Source organism: Bos grunniens, chromosome 3 (genome assembly GCF_055505025.1).
Source record: "Bos grunniens cultivar Pamir isolate PY7600 chromosome 3, Bosgru_T2T1.0, whole genome shotgun sequence".
Taxonomy (NCBI): Eukaryota; Metazoa; Chordata; class Mammalia; order Artiodactyla; family Bovidae; genus Bos; species Bos grunniens.
The window spans coordinates 909,738-926,887 of NC_141167.1; the positions used below are offsets into that span (position 1 = coordinate 909,738).

The following is a 17,150-nucleotide window of genomic DNA, read 5'->3' on the forward strand; positions in this document are numbered from 1 at the left end:
GGGGATCTTCCCGACCCAGGGATGGAACCTGTTTTTCCTGCATTGTAGGTGGATTCTTTACTCCTGAGCCACTGGGTGGTTTTTCCAGTAGTCGTGCATAGATGTGAGTTGGACCGTAAAGGCGGCTGACCGCTGAAGAATTAATGCTTTCAAATTGTGGTGTTGGACACTCTTGAGAGTCCCTTGGACCGCAAGCAGATCCAACCGGTTCTGAATACTCACTGGGAGGACCAATGCTGATGCTGCAGCTCCAGTACCTGGGCCACCAGATGCAAAGAGCCAACTGGAGCAAAGGCCTTGATGCTGAGAAAGACTGGAGACTAAAGAAGAGGGTGACGGAATGAGATGCTTGCATGGCATCAGTGACTCAACGGACATGAATCTGAGGAAACTGGGAGATGCTGAAGGGAGGGAAGCCTGGCATGCTGCAGTCTACAGGGTCACAGTCAGACACAACTGAGCAACTGAACAACACAAGGTGAGAACCAGCACACCGCGCAGAGCAGGTCCATGCAGGGGGCACTGCCCGCCCAGGCCTGGGAACCACGAGCTCGCTCTGCGTGCCCACCAGGTCCTTCCCAGGGGCCCTTACAAAAAGAAAATACTGTCCTTGTTCTCACCACATCCAATTACAACTCCAGGAAAATCAAGACACAGACAAATTCTGTTTTCTATTGAAACTTATTATTTGCAGTAAAGAACCGCAAACTAGACGACTAAGAGTAGATACTCTTCAATAAGCCTTTTCCAACACACGAGACAGCCCCCTCTGGTCAGTGGTCCCCCGTCAGGCACCCCTGCTGCCGGCTGAGCAGAGACCCTGCGCGCCAGTGGCAGGGGGAACAGAGACCCCCAGCTCTGCCTGAGGGACAGAGAAGGGGAGAAAACATAAGGGACACGAAATAACTTAGGTGGACAACACCTGAGGGGCAGGGTGCCCGCTGCCCCCCGGGTGGCGGGCAGTTGGGGGCTCCTGGGAGGGAGGCCGCCCCCACCTGAGCTCCCAGCCGGGTCTGCACTCCTGGGTGGGACACAGGCTGAGAGGAGGCAGGCGGCCCCAGGTCAGTGTGAGCAGGTCTGGGTGTGCCCCTGCGATGAGGGGCGACACACCCACCTCACGCCACAAGCAGGCTTGACCCTCAGGCCCCAAACCATCTGAAGCTGTGCCGATCGGGAGGGAGGCCCTGACGAGGGGTGAGGTGGGGGGTGCTCCGGGGCGGCAAGCCCCCCACCCTGGGGGAAGCAGGCGGGACAAGCAGCAGCAGCACGGGCCGTGGCCTTCCCGGGCTCCGGCCGGGCCGCACTGCTGCTTGGCACGGCACGCAGCGACATCTTTGGACCTGACTGCCCGCCCCCATGCCTCTCCTCCCAGTGCGGGACGCCCGCCATGGTCCTTGGCCCCTTTTCCCACGGCACCCTGCAGACTACGTCTTCAGAGCCTGTCTAGGAACACGCCCAGCGGCAGCCATGTCCTTCATGGAGCTTCAGACAGGGCTTTAATTTCAAGGTGAGCAGCCGGGCCAGGAGGGCACGGGGTGCCAGGCAGGGCTGGCAGTGCGGCGGGAGCGCGCGCCCAGGGCTTCCGTCACGTGGAGGCGGCTGGGCTGGGGCGCTGGGCGGCAGGCAGCGGGTGGACGAGACGCGGCGGCCAAGCGCCCCTGCAGGGCCAGTGAGACCATCCCCACCTGCAGGACTCTCAGAGGGACAGGATCTCAAAGTCTTCGTCTTCTGAGTCAAAGAATCTTTCCAGTCGCTCCGCGTCAGAAGAGTCTAGAAAAAAACGAGACAAAACCTTGGTAGACGCAGGCATGCGTCACTAAGTCTAGGGGGTGGGGCTGAGGGTCAAGTGCCTGAGGGTGCACAGGCCTCACCCCACGTCCCACCCGCATGTCCTGTGAGGAGCACGTCCTGCCCGGTGCCCGACTGTCAGGGAGGCCTGAATGCAGATGGGGGGCGGGGCACCCCAGACTGCCCAGCTGGGGCACCCTGCTCCTGGCAGGGTCCGAACAGGCAGCAGAGCCCAGCCCTCAGACTCAGGGACGAGGGCCCCCCACCGGAGGGCACCTAGCCACACCAGGCGGACCCCCTCTGCACAAGCTCCACTCATACTGGGAAGGTGCCCCCAGAACCCCGGGGCTGTAGGGACAGAGCCCCAGAGTCTGCTTCACTGCAGAAAGCCTAGCCTGTCCCGGCTCCCAGGAGCCCAGGGAGAAGGCATGAAGCGGACACACATAGTGTGCCCCCTGGGGGCCCCTCACAAAACCCCAGGGAGTTGCACCTGGGGCTCAGGCCACAGGTCAGCAGAACAGGCCCTGGGGAGGCAGGGGAGGGCAGCATCAGGCAGACCGCACCCCAGCACGAGACCCTGGGGCCTCTGGACTCACCTAAGGACAAGTTGAGGACGTCGGGACAGGCCAGGTGGGAAGGCTGCTGCTCCACCAGCTCAAACATGGGCAGGGCGCCTCCCAGCAGGGACAGCTGTCGGCAGAGTGCGCGTCAGGCCACGGCGCAGGGAGGGCCAAGCGGAGGCAGGACCCACCTGGCCAGGCGGCCTTCCCAGGCGACCCCAGGGATGGGAATCCCAGGGGGTCTGCGACCACAGCAAGCATGACGGGGCGTCCAGGGGCAGGCAAGGCAAGCGCGGCCCCACACAGGGCGGGGCAGCTGAGGCGGGGGCTGGACCCCAGACCCCGACCAGCCTCCAGCCCACACCCCACGGGACGGGAGCCACCACCCACCTTTCTCACTTGCTGACACCAGTCGTTAAAGTCATCCTCGGTCTCACAGAAGAACCCCTGCAACCAACACGCGCCGTAAGTGGGGCCACCCGGCCCGCGGGCCCTCAGGTGCACCCTGGACATGCCGGGCCTGCCTTGCTGTCCGGCTGCGGTGCCCACCCCCCTCCGCCCAGACGGCCTCAGACCCGGCCTCGTTCTGACGAGCTCACACGGGCTCCTGTGAGACCCCTGCCAACGCCCTCCCCGGGGCCACGGGCCTCTGGGAGTGACCCAGACCCACAGGCAGTGCGTCTGGGGTCGCCCCTTCTCAGGACCGAATGCCTCGTGTCCATGGCTTGGGTGACCGGTACGTTGTTCTGATTTCTAGGGGTCCCTGGCCTCCCGCAAATGTATTCTGAGCCGAACCAACCCTTCCCGCCTTGCCATCAGAAGAGCGTGAGCGAGGAGGTACACTCTTAAGGCCCACCCGGCAGACACAGCAGCTCAGAAACCGAGCACGAAGCGCGCGGGGTGGGGAGCCCGAGGAGGGGTGCGGTGAGGGGGTGGGGCCGGAGCCGCTCTGCGCGCTTCTGGGCTCTGAACTGCCTGACGTCACACTAAGCGCACGACGGTGAAATTACGGGAGCAGGGGGCCTCCCTCCTGCAGCAGCAGCAGGACAGCGCCGATGGCGGGACACGGGGGACGCACCACGGCGATAGACGGGTCGAGCTCCGCGATGCTCATCCTGCCCGGCGGGTGCTGGCAATGGAAGCTCTCGTCCGGGACCGGGCAGCGGTCAGCAGCCGCCACGGCTGGCTGCGTGGTGTGGGGATCCAGGTAGATGAGCTCCTCCCCTGGGTGGGCGGCGGGCGTCAGCAAGGGCAGGGCAGCCCCACCGCAGCCCCCAAAGCCACACCGGCCTGGCGGAGGCGGCTTCGTGTCCAGTGGAGGGGCGGGGGGGGGGCACCCTGAGGACCACCCACTTCCTTCAACCACAGCAGACCCCCACTCACCAACGTAGCCGATGAAGTAGTGGGCACTGTTGGGCTTCCCTCCGATCACGCCCAGGGACTGGGGCATCCGGAAGCAGTGCTGCAGGGAGCAGGGCTGTGAGCAGGGGCTCCCCGCGGGGCTGCGAGCACCGCCTCATAGAGCGCGGCTCCCGACCCTGAGGCGCAGGTCCTTCGCGGGAGCCCCAGGCAGGGCGAAGGGGACAGCAGGGCAGCAAGCAGCCGCACAAGGGGTTGGCCCAGCCGCTGTAGGGAGGAGCCGGCACGACCCAGGGGGCAGAGAGGGGACAGCAGGGGGCTCCGGGAAGCAGCGGCCCCGGCCGCAGGAGGGGAGATGCCGGCACAGACCCACCTTGAGTGTGCCCGCGTAGGCCGCGTTGACGTCTGCCAGCCCCAGGCGCAGCGGGATGAGCAGCACCAAGGGTCTCCAGGGTGCCGCGTGCCCGCCGCCCTCGGCCCCTGCCGGAAAGCCGTTGCAATGCCGCTCGGAGTCTGCGGGGAAGGCCTCGGCCCCGGCACAGGGAAGGCTGCTCCTGCATAACCTCCCTGCAAGAGGCAAACTGTTCTCAGGGGCTGCAAGGGAGGAGGTGCGAGTCCACCGCTAAAACACAGCTGTGAACAGTCCAGTGGGTCAAGAACAGCTCAGCCCTGGAAACTGAGCCTCAGATAAGCCTGCCGCTACAGGGACAGAGAGAGCGCATGCTTCCTACGTGTGCCCAACTGGAAACTTCTACTGTGAAATACAGCATACACACAGACTAGTGTGAGAGCACACTCACATGCGCCTGGGAAGCCACCAGCCAGGCGGATGCAGCGCTGACCGCAGGCCCGCGGCCCCCTCAGCAAGGGCAGCATCAAGCAGAAACGTTTCTTTCTTTTCCTTCTGTCTAAACACACCGCTAATCCCTCAGGGAACAGGCTTACTCCCGAGTTCAGTGTAGAAGACCCTCCAGCAGCCACAAGCGCCCAGGCACCCAGCCGTGGCTCCTGGACACCCTTCCCCACTAAGGGGCCAAAAGTACAGGGTGAGAGAACGCCAGGAGGGGGCCTACGACAGCACACACGCCTGGGCAGTCAAGGAGCCAGCCAAGTCTGGGACGGCGAGTCATGACCCAAAGGGAAAACACCTTAAATTAAAAAAAAGATCCATGAATCTACTTGCTCGCAGAGTGCCAACAGATACCCAAGGTAGGGATGTGTGCACTGGAGAGTCAGGCCCTACTGGGTACCTCCTCAGAGCCCATCAAACACCCTCTTGAGTCCCCTTGCTAATCAGAAGGGGTCAGGGGTGAGTCCTGAGCAGGTGCCTCCAAACCCTCAGACCTTCCTGAGTGAGGAGTGCCATGGAGCCATCCCCGGTTGTTACTGGGGGCTCTGGAGAGCTCTGAGGGAGGGGCTGGATGCAGGCGCCCCTCCACGCTGCTCCAGAGAAGGGAGTGTTCAGTCGCCAGTAGACGACAACCTGGACCCTCGGGCCTGTTAGTGCCGCCCCCATAAACGCTGAAAGGACTTCAGGTGTCTCTCCCGTTGGCTGCCTGAGTCCTATCCTTGGGTACGCCCGTGCTCTCGTGAGTAAAGTGCTCCTGAGTCTCCCAGCTGCTCCAGCAAAGTCACGGACCCGAGGACAGGGTCATGGAGCCTCCAGCCAGTCCGTCGGAAGCACAAGTCCACCACCTGGACTCGCCCTGGGGTCTTCAGTGGGGGTGTGTGTGTCAGGGGGGCCTGCAGACGGGCGTCGCGGAACTGCTGGGCTGGGAAAACCCACACACGGGTCGGCATCAGGCTCTCCCCTCCTGATTTCCAAACACAGATTTCTGGGCTTCTCCTTACCCCTGACACAGTTGCTGGTAACGTGCACACTGCTGCAGACAGCCAGCTCTAAAAGGTAGTCGTTCTACCGCACCTCCTTCTAAAGCATTCTCTCTACACTGCACTTCCGAAGGTCCTTCCATCACTGTTACCAGTCTTTTCCTAGGCTCCTGAACTACACTTCATTCCATCACCGTTCACTGTGCCATCACCAGCACTAAAGGTGTATACTCTTCCCTGAGTTTTGTACATGTCAACTTCTGACAGGTAACCTTTAAGCTTGACTTTTTCAACCCAAAAGCTGAGATAGAAAGCTTGACGTTTCTAGACAGTTCAGATCCTGTCCTTTTCCCCTGCCTGCTCCGCATTAGCTCACGCTACCGCCCCATGGACACAGCTGCCCTGCTGCGCCGTCTCTCAACTTTATCTGAGTTCTGCTTTGCCAACCAAGAGGCCCTTCTGTGAGGAGGACACCTTCCTGCTGGCGCGGGGTCCACCCACACCTGGCCCAAGACAGGAGCAGTTCGCGCACCCCACACGGCCCGCCCCGCACCCTGACAGGCCCCTGCCTGTGGGTCCCAGCCCCGTTCACACCGTCAGCGTCTGAACTCTGCTCTCCCTCAGCCCCGTTCACACTGTCAGCGTCTGAACCCTGCTCCTCCCTCAGTGACGACAGGCAGACCACAGCTCTGCCTCTAGACCTTGTGAGTCTGGGTGCTCCTCGGAATTCTAAACCTCTCACAGCATCTGGGGGCCAGGAAGATGCTGTGGCATTCCTCATGGGGCATCAGAGCGCACGCAGGCCCAGAACACGGGCACCGAAAACTCCACCCCAGACGCAGAAGCAGGGCGCCCAGCGCCCTCCTGCCCTGCCCGGAGCCCACTCACTCACTGATATCCGCCATCACCACTGTGTTGTCCATTGCCACATGCACAGCCAGGGCGCTCCAGGTGTCGAAGACAGCCAGCTTCCTACCGGGGAGGGGAGGACACCCCGATGAGCCTGCCCGGCTCGAGCCTCCTGGCCTCTGCCAGCCGCAGCTGTGCAGGGGAGGTCGCGCGAGGAGCCGTTCAGGGAGCCACTTCCCAATTAGGCCAGCACACGGGCAAGAGTCAAAAGCCCAGCCCAGGCCTTGCCAAGCCTGAGGCAGCCCGGCCACCCCAATCAGCCCAGCCTGCGCCCCCGACACGCCGAGCTGACAGCACAGTGGGAGGCGCCGTGCTGGGCGGGCGCCTGTGGCTGAGGAGTCACAGCCTGAGAGGAGGGGGCTCTGTCTAATCTGGGGGCTCTGCAGGGGCTCCCAGGACCCAGGTGGACACACCCTCACTAAAAACAGATTCCGTCTCCTAAGACCCCTCGGCACGGTGACCTCTGAGGACCCTTCTGAGGGTCCTGAAAAGGCCAAGAGAGCAAGAGAGCCCTCGTTTCCTTCGGCGGCAGAGGCCCGGGCGAGTGTGAGCAGCCTGGGCACGTACTTGAGGACTTGGGCGACGGTGTTGGGCCCGTACCACTGGCCGACGGACTTGCCCTCGCCGACTCCCATTTGTGCTGCAGGAAACAGAGGTTAGCGACCCTCACCCCCCTCCGCGTCCCGAAACCCCTCCTACTCCCCATCCCAGAGGCCGTGCGGGCCGTGTGGCCTGGGAACGCTGGCCAAGAAGCCTGCCTCACAGGAGCTCCTGCCTGGCGCCAGGATGCGCCACCGCCGCCCGCAGGGACACCCTTCTCTTCAAGGTGCACCCCCCTCAGACCCCAACCCTAGCCCAGTTGGGGGAGCGGACTGAGGCGGAGCTCAGGTCAGTGAGCACAGAGCTCCGCCCCGTCCACGTGGGTGGAGGCAGGACGAGACAAGCTGGCCAAGACTGCGGGGCGTCTGGACAGGCAGTGCTGCCATCGCGGGGCGCCAAGGAGCAGCCTGCGAGGCCTGCAAGCTGCTGTTCACCAACGCCAGGCTGACAGCACGTGAGCTCGGGCAGAGAGCCGCATGGAACCCCAGCTCTCACAACAGAGGCGCCCTCGAGGCCCACGCCCGACGTGCCGCGCCCCCCACCTATCTGATGAATGGAGTAGCAGCTGTCCTTCCTGTCCAGGAACGCCTGCAGGACGCTGCAGTAGCTGTCCGGCTGCCTCTTCCGCTGCGTCCACCTCCAGTCTATGGGGGATAGACACACGAGTTCAGTTTCCCCAAACACAGGCAAGCGGCCGCCGTTGTCATAAGGCTCTCACAACACAGGTGGTGCCCATACTTCCCGAGAGACTCCCTCAGCGGGAGAACTGCGTTCTTCAGGGTTTCAAACATACACACGCCAACGCGTCAAAGCAGACGCACACAGAAATGGAGACTGGCTCAGTGCTTTAGAGACGACTTCTGAAACACAAACGCTTACGAGCGTCGTCAGAGCCGCTTTCTTTAATCAACGGAAACTTCTCGGTCGTTACAAAGAAAACCCCGAAGCCCCGGAGTGCACGGCGATGCCCCCTGCCCCCCGAGAACGTGCCGACTCGCAGAGACTCACCGCGGCCCAGGTGCCGGCACACCAGGGCCTGGGCGAAGATCATCTGTCCGCACCTCAGCATGCAGCCCCAGCCCGTGTCCGAGGTGGGGCCGGTGCCCCCTGCCGTGGAGGGCGAGAGAGGCGCGCACGTCAGACCAAGGCCGGGCCCGCCAACGACCCGCTCCCGCTGAGGGAAATGCCCTCACTCCCCTCGTTAGGGGACAATGTGTGAAAAAGTCTCAGAGAAACAGAACACCTAGACACACGCAAAGAGACCTCAGCCTCACGAGTGATGCAGAGTGGGAGCGGCGTCCCCAGATGTGCGACAGGCCCCGCGGCTCGCAGACGCACAGCGGACACGGCCTGCCGCAGAGGGCAGGCTCAGAGCGGGCCGAGCGCCTGCAGCTGCAGCCTCGGCAGCACGCGGGTCGCCCCACCGCACGGTGGTCTCGTGCTGCGGTCAGTGGCACAGACCACGGCCGGGAGAGCCGCTGAGCTCCCCCGACGGCCACTCACGCAGGCTGCCGCCAGCTGCCCTTCCCTGGGGCTCAGACAGCGCCGCCCGCCCAGTGGCTCCAGCCCCATGGGGGCCCAGCAGGAGCGAGAGCGAGCCTGAGGTGTCTGATGAGCCTGCGGCAGGATGCAGCCCCGGGACAGGGAGGTGCCCCCGGCTCCCGAGCTCTGGGGACAGACAGCAGCCCCCTGAGGAGGGAGCTGATGGAGACTGGCCGCCAGGGACACAGCTAGGAGCCCCGCCTTGCCCTTCAGGGCCTACAACCAAGAGCGGACCCACCAGGGCAGCTGAGGGGCGCGACCAGGGCTTCCCAGCGCCCAACCCACAGCGCTGCCAGCTCCAACCCGGGCCCATCGCGGAGGCCCGGGGCCTCCAGGAGCAGAGGTGGCCTCAGCACCAAGAGGGGCCACGCGCTTCCGGCCGCGCTCCGCTCTGCACTGCCAACAGCAGGCGTGGCTCATCGCCAGGCCCCAGGCCCCGGGGAGCAAGCGTGGCCACTGTCGAAAGCATCCCCGGTGCGGCAGGACCGGGACCCCAGGCTGCGGCCGAGCTCTGCAGCCAGAAAGCTGCCTGAGGGCGACACCAGGGACAAGCCCTGGCGCTGAGCTCTGTGCTTCCTGCTCAAAGCACTCGCTGCAGCAGGCGGTACTCACCGATGGCCGGGAAGTTCTTTCTGTACGTAAACCAGAGTCTCGATGCCACATCGGCCAAGATCTCGTCCTTTTCTAGAGAATGAGAGAAGGGACATGCACACACGGCAGTAAGCGCCCAGGCCTGTGTCTCGGGAAGTCACAGACAACTGACCACCATGCCGCTTTCTGCAGGAGAGGAGGGCAGCTCGGCAGGGCCGTACCTGTGAGGACACTGTACTTCCTCCCGAGGATCCAGACAGGCTCCGAGGTCTCAGGGAAATCCTCAAACTCAGCAAATCGGAGCGTGTCGTAGGTCAGGGTAGCTATGGAAACCAAAGACACACTCTGATGGCCGTTTCCTGATTTTATAAACGAGGATCAGAGATCATGCACAGCGTCTCTGTACAGAGAGCCCACGTGGAGTTTGGGGCCTCTGCACAGCCACCACATGAAGAAGGGGGTGCTCGGTGCTAGGGAGCAGGGGCCAGGGCCAGGCCCAGGCACAGAGGGGCGGGAGGAGTGGCCCCCACAGCACAGGGGCCACCCGCAGTGCACGGGGCGCGGGTTTGATCCCCGGGCCAGGAAGATCCCCTGGAGAAGGCACGGCTACCCACTCCAGCGTTCCCACATGGAGAACTCCACAGACACAGGGAACCGGCACCTACAGTCCCCAAGGCCACAGAGAGTCGGACACGACCCAGCGACTAACACATCAAGCCCCTGTTTCAGACTCGAACCTAAAAGACAAATAGACGGGCCCAGACCTCCGTCTCTGCACGTGGGGCTGGTCTGGACGGCACGCGAGGCGGAGCAGCAGCAGTCTGGCTGGGCCACCTTACCCGGCAGGGCGCCACTCCAGACAGCAGCGTGGGGCCCCGGGGCTGCGGGCGCCCTGGAACCCAGGGTACAACCCCCGCTTCCCGCGGAGCTGCGTGTGCACTGTGTCCACCTGCGGCCCATGGCGCAGCTTCAGAGAAGCCGGAGGCCGGCGGACACCCTCCCTCTGCCCTGGGCTCCCAACGCAGCAGCTCATCCACCACCCACGGGGCGAGGCCCACGGGGCATCCCGGGCACCCTGCTCCCGGCTGCCACCTCACCAGCTCCAACAGCGCCCCCACCCCGTCCACATGCACCTCCACTCAGCTCTCCGGAAAATCAAAGACGTGGAATGAGCTTCTCCCACACTTGATTTTATTTTTCAATAACAGCCCTACCTTTTAGTAAACAACAATTTACTAAAACAAACAATCCAAAGCCCACAAAACGTAAAGCATCAGCTGCAGCCTCGTGCCTCCTTGCAGAAGCAGTCTGTGCCGACTCACCTGCGTTTCTTTGTCCGGAGTCCTGGCGCCTCATAGCGTCCTGCCGGCACCCCCAGCCCCAGGAAAGGCAGGCAGAGGGGCGCAGGTCCCTGTGGGGCCCCCACGGCTGGGGGTGCCCCGGCACACAGTCAGCCTCTGGGTGGGGAAAGCTCCTCACCCATCACCCAGAACATGTCCCGGCAGCACAGCCGGGATGCAGCCCTGAGCCCTTCCTGAGAAGGGTTCACGAGAGGCCGGCAGACAAAGGACTCCAAGATCGGCGTGCGTCACCAACGTCAAGGACAGAGGCACGTGCTCTGCTGGCCCTGAACGGCTGCACTGCTGCTCAGCCAACCTGCGCTCCCAGGGCTGCGGACAGCGCTCGCGACACCACACGCCGGCAGCAAGAGAGGCCGTGTGCTCAGCACGCACCAGGAACCCCCCAACGCTGGGAGCCAGCTCTGCCTCCTGCCCATCGCCCGAAACCCCACGGGCTCAGAGGGGCCCTGTACCTCCACAGCGGCTCCCAAGGGCCCGGGCGAGGCTGCCCTGCTCTGAGGGCCTGCCTTGTCCGTGTGTCCCCCATGTCCGCCAGGCTGGCTTGCAATCAAGGATTAATAATTTAACCTCCAAGGTTCTCTCTAGCCCTTTCCACATAGAGTTGTTTGTTTGTGCACATGATTATAAAAACCTAGCAGCAATGAGCCGCAGCTCTGTCTCCTCAGAGAACACATCTGCGTCTCTGCCTGTGGAAGCCGTCTCCACATCTTCAGAGGGCACGGCCGCCTCAGACCTCAAGGCTTACACACCTGTGGACTCACGCCTGCCACGATGACTCCAAGGGTGCAGCGCCAACAGGACCTGTCTGATCTCAGCCCGCAGCGCTGCGCGGCAGTGGCGCTCACCCTGCAGGCCCGCAGCCAGAACCCGAGGCGGCCCTGCCTACTAAGCCCTGGAGCACTCTGAGGACAGCGGGGCACGCACACATCAGAGGGCCCTGGGGTGCGCCGGAGACGCCAGCTTCCAGCGAGGTGAGCAAGAAAAGGGGGCGCGGCTGCTCTGAACACTGGTGATAGCAGCGCCCGCAGTGGGCGGGTTCTCACCCAAGAAGGGGCACACGAGGAAGCAGGCACGGCTCTCAGGGTAAGACGCCGACTTTATAGGCAACACAGCCAACTTCAGAGGGAAGGGGAAACACGTGTCCTCCCTGTTAACACGTCACCGAGTCCCCCGCTGTGACTCACAACATTACAGGCTGGGCAGCCTCGCAGTCTTCACTGCCCGAGGTTCCTGAAGGGACCACATGGGCAGGAAGCCGCCAGGGGTCCCGCAGCCCACACCTCCCGCTCCTCCTGGAGGCGGGACCCTTCTGGGCACAGGTCACGGCTCCTGTGACATCGGCCTAGGACACCCCAGGCCCAGCTCCCCTCTCTGCACCCTGCGGAGCGCCCGGTGGTCTCAGCCCACACCCTTCTCCCCTATGCCAGTTAACTCGCTGGCAAAGCAGGAGCTAAAGAGAGAATGGATCAGCACATGCAACGAGCCCTGGTCCTCCCAGGGGGGCGCAGGGAGGGCAGCACACCCATCTCCACAGTCCGAGCTGCGACACCCGGGCCAACGTCCTCCAGAATTAGCCCGGCCACCCAGGTGACCTGACAAGCCCTGGCCCCAAGAACAGGCCCGCCCCCGGCGCCAGCATGGAGTTCATGGACCTGCAGCTGTGGCCAGAGAGGCAGAGCCAAGGGCTTCTCAGCCTTGGGGGTACAGGCCAACCCTCCTGCCCCCGACACCCGCCACAAGCCCCTGGCAACCCCTGACCTGAGGCTCAGCCTCTGCAGTGAAGGAAGGACAGACCTCTCCGAATTCCAGTCACTTCTGCTGTTCGACTTTCTATTGAGATCAGACTCTGGAAACAGAGAACCCACCTGCTGGCCGACACACGACTCACAATTCTGAGCCTCCGTTTGTTCACTTAGGAACGAGGGCGAGTGGCCAACTCTGTCCGCGGGACCCCAGCCCGGTGCTTAGCACCTCCGGGTCCCTCCCCGTGAGCTCAGGCCGTGAGGCGTGTCCGAGGAAACTCAATCGCCCTCCGCGAGCTGAACACCACCGCTGCTCGTTTTCAGTACTGATTTAGCCCAAGTGTGTTCCATGCTTCTGGAGGGCAGAACACAAGGTCAGCAAAGACTGCGATGGAAACCCCGACACCTTCCATTTTTAAATGAACCTTCACAATCACTAAGCCTCATGCAGCCTGATCCACAAGAGGAGTCCATCCTCAGAAGTTCCTACCCTGACTCATCCTCAGACTGACCGGCTCCACCGGCTGAGGACCAGCAGCCTCCACACTCGGCCCGGAGGCAGCCTCGTCTCACAACACAGACCCGCAAGGGGAACCTGGGATCCTCATCTATGAAGCTCACACACCTCCTGAGCTAAAAGGAGCCCGACTTCCCAAAGAATGCCAGTCTCCAGACGCTCGGGCAGTGACTCTGATTTGAAGAAGACACAGGAGAAGCAAGACATGCACTGTCCTCTTTGAGAAAGGCTTTTAAAAGCATTTTTTTCCACCCAGTCACCTCTTCTTCCCAAGGGTGTCCCTGATCTCACCAGGAAGAGAAAGCAGAAAGTCCACTAATAGGATGGCAATTCTATTTTTAAATGTTTCAATTTAACGTTATTAACATGATTGAAAAATAGCAAACTGTACTCAGTAAACGTAACCAGATAACTTAGTCTCAATTACACGGTAACTCAACCAGGGAAAAGCACAAAAAATATGCACCATTAGAATTCTTTAGAGCTTAGTGTAATGTACCACACTTCAAAGATGTTTTTCCAAAACATGTATGTTTCTGAGATTATATCTTATAAACACGTGTTACACCTTATAAACACGTGTTACATATGCTTTTAGAATAAAACCAAAAGACGGGTCCTCCCTTCTTTTCTTCCACAAAGATGCTTATATTTAAAATAACGAGTTTGCAAGTAGTTAGTTTTTTTCAAATCCCAAATCGTTTATACGAAAATGCTGGCACTGGAAGGACTGATGCTGAAGCTTAAGTACTTTGGCCCCTGATGCAAAGAGCCAACTCATTAGAAAAGAGCCTGATGCTGGGAAAGATTGAAGGCAGGAGGAGAGGGGATGACAGAGGATGAGATGGTTGGATGGCATCACCGACTCGATGGACATGACTTTCAGCAAGCTCCGGGAGTTGCTGATGGACAGGGAAGCCTGGCTTGATGCAGTCCATGGGGCCACAAAGAGTGGGACACGACTGAGCAACTGAACAAAAGTTCTCAATGAAAAAAGGAAGCAAAGGAAGGAAATCAATGGAAGGAAAGAAAAGCTGGAACTTTAGGGGCACCAGGACACTGCCCAGGCCACTTTAGTGAACACACCAGAGAGAAGGGACTCCAGCCGGCCTTCAGTGAGCCTGACTGCCCTCCTCATCCCCTACACGTTACACCAACACGCGGATTTCCATTATACACAAACCCTGCAGCCCGGGAACACCTACAGGACAGGACCGTGTGCATCCCCAGCAACTCAAGTTCTGCTTCTTCCATCACCAACCACCTGTCAGACAAAGGCAAAGCCCAAAGATGAAGCACCAGACACCAACTCTGTCCTCAAGGAGCCGACAGCATGTTCAGTGCCAACCAGAGCGGGCTGTGAGGACAGGCCTGGGGTCTGCCTGCTGCCTGCAGCCCAGCAGCAGCCCTGGGCATCCAGCCCCGCCTCCCCTCCCACTCAGGCCCTTAGAGACCTTGCTCAGACCGGCCCCACACACTTCTACCTCCAGCCCAGGCCTCCGCCCTCAGCTCCAGGCCTGCAGACCCGAGGCCCTTTGGACGATACGACACGGATGTCCAGCAGGCGCCTCACTCTTAGCCCCTGCAAGACCCCCTCCTAACACCTCCCTAGCACGTAGAGCTCCCCGGGCCTCCCTGCATCTCCCAGCTCAGGCCACAGACCGCGGTATTTCAAACCCCTCCCATCCCGCGGCTGGCCTGCACACTTCCCACCACCACAGTCCTCCTGCCCCAACCTGCAGAGGCACCAGATTTCAACCCCCTCTCCCCACGAGGACCCAGCCCTCCAGGTTCGCGCGTGGCTCACTGTTGCAGCCTCCTGACGGGCCTTCTGCTCCTCTGCAGCAGAGCAGCCAGTGCGAGTCACGTTACTCCTCCTTGAAAAAGCCCCCAAAGCAGCCCCGTCCCACTCACATGCCCACGAGCCAACAAGGCCCATGACCAGACCTTGTCGCTGCCCCGCCTTCAGTTCGCTCACTCCCACCCACTGCGCCCAGGCCACTGGTCGCTGCCAGAGCAGGCCACATGCCCTTCCCCCTGCACTGCTTTTGAGTCCCAGTCAAAACTGGCTGCCTCTGTGGTGAGATCTTTCCAGGCCATCCTGATGATTCCAACTCCCTCCTGCTGGGCCCACAGCACTCTCCCACGAGCCACACTGTGGGTGTCACGTCTAACATGTCAGTCAGGACACACTTTTTATCTATTTCGTTCACTTCTCTAGTCACAAGATGTAGAACAATGCCAGACACAAACCCACACTCACTAATAAACACAGCTATTGAACGGATGACTGTAAAAACCACCGGAACTGCATAACGTTTGGCCAGGAAGGCAGAACCTGTAAGGACTCCGGAAATCAGGGCAGGCTGGACATTAACGATCCCAAAGGACGCACAGCATCAGGTCAGAAAGAAAACTGACCCCCACACCCTAGAGTCACAGACATTTCTATCAGCATCAGCAGAGGCCTTCACATGCAAACATCTCTGCTTTGAAGCAGGGATCAGGGTTCCATGAAGCCTCCATCATGTGGCCGCTCTTAACTTGAACAGGAAGGCTTCCACGTTCAAGGTAAAACGACCACCATAAAACTGTGCTTTCCACCCTAACCGAGTCTCTCAAGGAATGGTCTTAGTAAGTAAATAATTCTATTCCTTCCCCCATCCAGGGGCGTAGTCCTTTTTGTTTTAAACAGCTTCACGACACATTTGGCTAACATCACATTTTGGGAATCATGCCTACCATCTCCTTCTACTACCTAACACGTTGAACTGACAAGATGCCACAAATCAGTGAAATATTGGCCATAAAGGTTTATGTCACAGCTTCCAAACTGAGAGTCCAGTAAATGCCCATTGCAGCTGCTGTTCAAGAAGAGAAAAATGAAGCAAAAACAATGTCATCCAGGATGACAGGGGGAATTCAGCCAGAGGAGAGTCTGTACCGTTGGGAGGGTTCTTAACACAGATCACTTCCTACACATTTTATAAAAGGAGTAACCCCGCTGTGGGATGGAAAAAGAAGGCCTTTCAAGGTGTAAGAATGCTTTCAAGGATACTGGACAAAGATCCCCAACAGCGTGCCAGCAAAAATTAAAGAAGTGTCCGCTCCGCAGCAGAAACACAATGAAAAGACACGGAAACAGCACACACACACAGATACACACAGACACACGGATGCGCGCACGCCCTCCCAACCCAGTCCCCACACACTCCGCATTGCTGTGAAGCTCCCAAGAACTTGAAACACGATGAGGCGGAGTCAGTCTGTCCTTTCAATCACGGGGAACGCTGGAATCATTTATTGGTTACTGAATTTGAAGAGGAAAACATGCGTGCGTTGTGAGTACTGAAGTATGCCGCTCGCCTGCAGCCTACCCACGGAACTTTGTGAGAGTTGAAGTTTCCCCTTCTTAACTCCCGGCGGGGGTGGGGGGGACAAAAGCTTCCCGTCGCCGCGTCAGAGACCGGCTTCGCCGGCCCCGCCGCACCACCCGGCGCCCCCGTCCGCGCCCCGCGCCGCCCCTGCTCGTCCCGGCCGCCCTCGGGCCCCCGGGAGCGGCCGCCGGGTCGCCAGATACGCCGACCCTGACCGGGCTGTCAGCCCCGCGCCGGCCGCCCAGGGACGACGCCCGCGCCTCGCGCCGCCTCAGGCCCGCGCCCCGCCCCGCGCCGCGCCGGCGAGGCCGCAGCCTAGGCGCCGGCGCGCAGCGGCTCGGCGAGGGCCTCCCCGGCGGACCCGCGCCCCGCCGGCCCTCACCTGCGTCCATCTTCGCTCCAGGGCCGCCGACTGAGCGCGGCGTCGCTCCGACGGCTGCGCAGCGCGACGCGACGGGCCGCCGCCCGGGCCAATCCGGGTCGCGCGGCGCGGGCGCGGGCGGGGCCGGAAGTGCGGGGTAGGAAGTGCGCGGCCGCGGCGCCGCCGCCATCTTGGCGTACGGCGCGCCCGGCGTGGCGGCCCGGGCCCGCGCGCTCGGCCTCCCGGCGGCCAGCGTCGCGCCCCCGGGGATCCCTGCGGCGACCCGCCGCGGCCGCGGAGGCCGGCGCTAGAGAGCCGCAGGGCGCCGGGGCGGGCGGCGGGCCGGCAGCGCGCGCGCGCCCGCCGGGGCGGCCATCTTGCCGTACGGACGCGCCCCGGGCGCCATGTCGCCGGCGGGCGCCGCAGGCCCGGGGCGCCCCCGCCCACCCCCGGCCCCGCGCGTCTCGGGCGGCGCACCTCCTGGCGCCGGGGCCCTCGGGCGCTCCGAGAGCCGGGCCAGGCGGCCGGGCGGCGGGCGGCCGGGCGCCGCCATCTTGCCGTACGGCGGGGGCCGCGGGGCCGGCTCCCACGTCCCGCAGCCGTGTCGCCGCGC

The 17,150-nt window shown here is 62.0% G+C and overlaps 2 protein-coding genes across 7 annotated transcripts in view; one reads left to right on the forward strand and one right to left on the reverse strand.

Annotated features, from left to right (window-relative positions):
* Positions 1-662: 662 nt before the first annotated feature.
* On the reverse strand, positions 663-17,148 carry ATG4B (autophagy related 4B cysteine peptidase). Of its 6 annotated transcripts, XM_086374199.1 has the most exons (14): positions 16,559-16,594; positions 12,406-12,637; positions 9,401-9,502; positions 9,201-9,272; positions 8,055-8,153; positions 7,589-7,690; positions 7,014-7,086; positions 6,430-6,509; positions 4,081-4,274; positions 3,732-3,810; positions 3,427-3,572; positions 2,739-2,795; positions 2,385-2,478; positions 663-1,770 (listed from the first exon to the last, which is right to left on the reverse strand). In XM_086374199.1, the coding sequence occupies exons 5-14, from the start codon at positions 8,113-8,115 to the stop codon at positions 1,697-1,699; spliced, it is 960 nt and encodes a 319-aa protein (XP_086230325.1). In that variant the 5' UTR covers positions 8,116-8,153; positions 9,201-9,272; positions 9,401-9,502; positions 12,406-12,637; positions 16,559-16,594; the 3' UTR covers positions 663-1,696. The 6 variants fall into 6 exon arrangements, 5 of the variants coding, with proteins under 5 accessions (XP_086230325.1, XP_086230303.1, XP_086230288.1 ...); XR_015154350.1 differs by lacking the exon at positions 12,406-12,637 and having other exon boundaries at positions 6,426-6,509; positions 16,559-16,791; XM_086374177.1 differs by lacking the exons at positions 12,406-12,637; positions 16,559-16,594 and adding an exon at positions 17,015-17,148.
* THAP4 (THAP domain containing 4) overlaps positions 16,115-17,150 on the forward strand; it is a 35,984-nt gene continuing 34,948 nt past the window's right edge. The window contains exon 1 of the mRNA XM_086374097.1: positions 16,115-16,140. Within this exon, the coding sequence (XP_086230223.1) occupies positions 16,130-16,140 (11 nt within the window). The 5' untranslated portion in view covers positions 16,115-16,129. The remainder of the gene's footprint in view (positions 16,141-17,150) is intronic.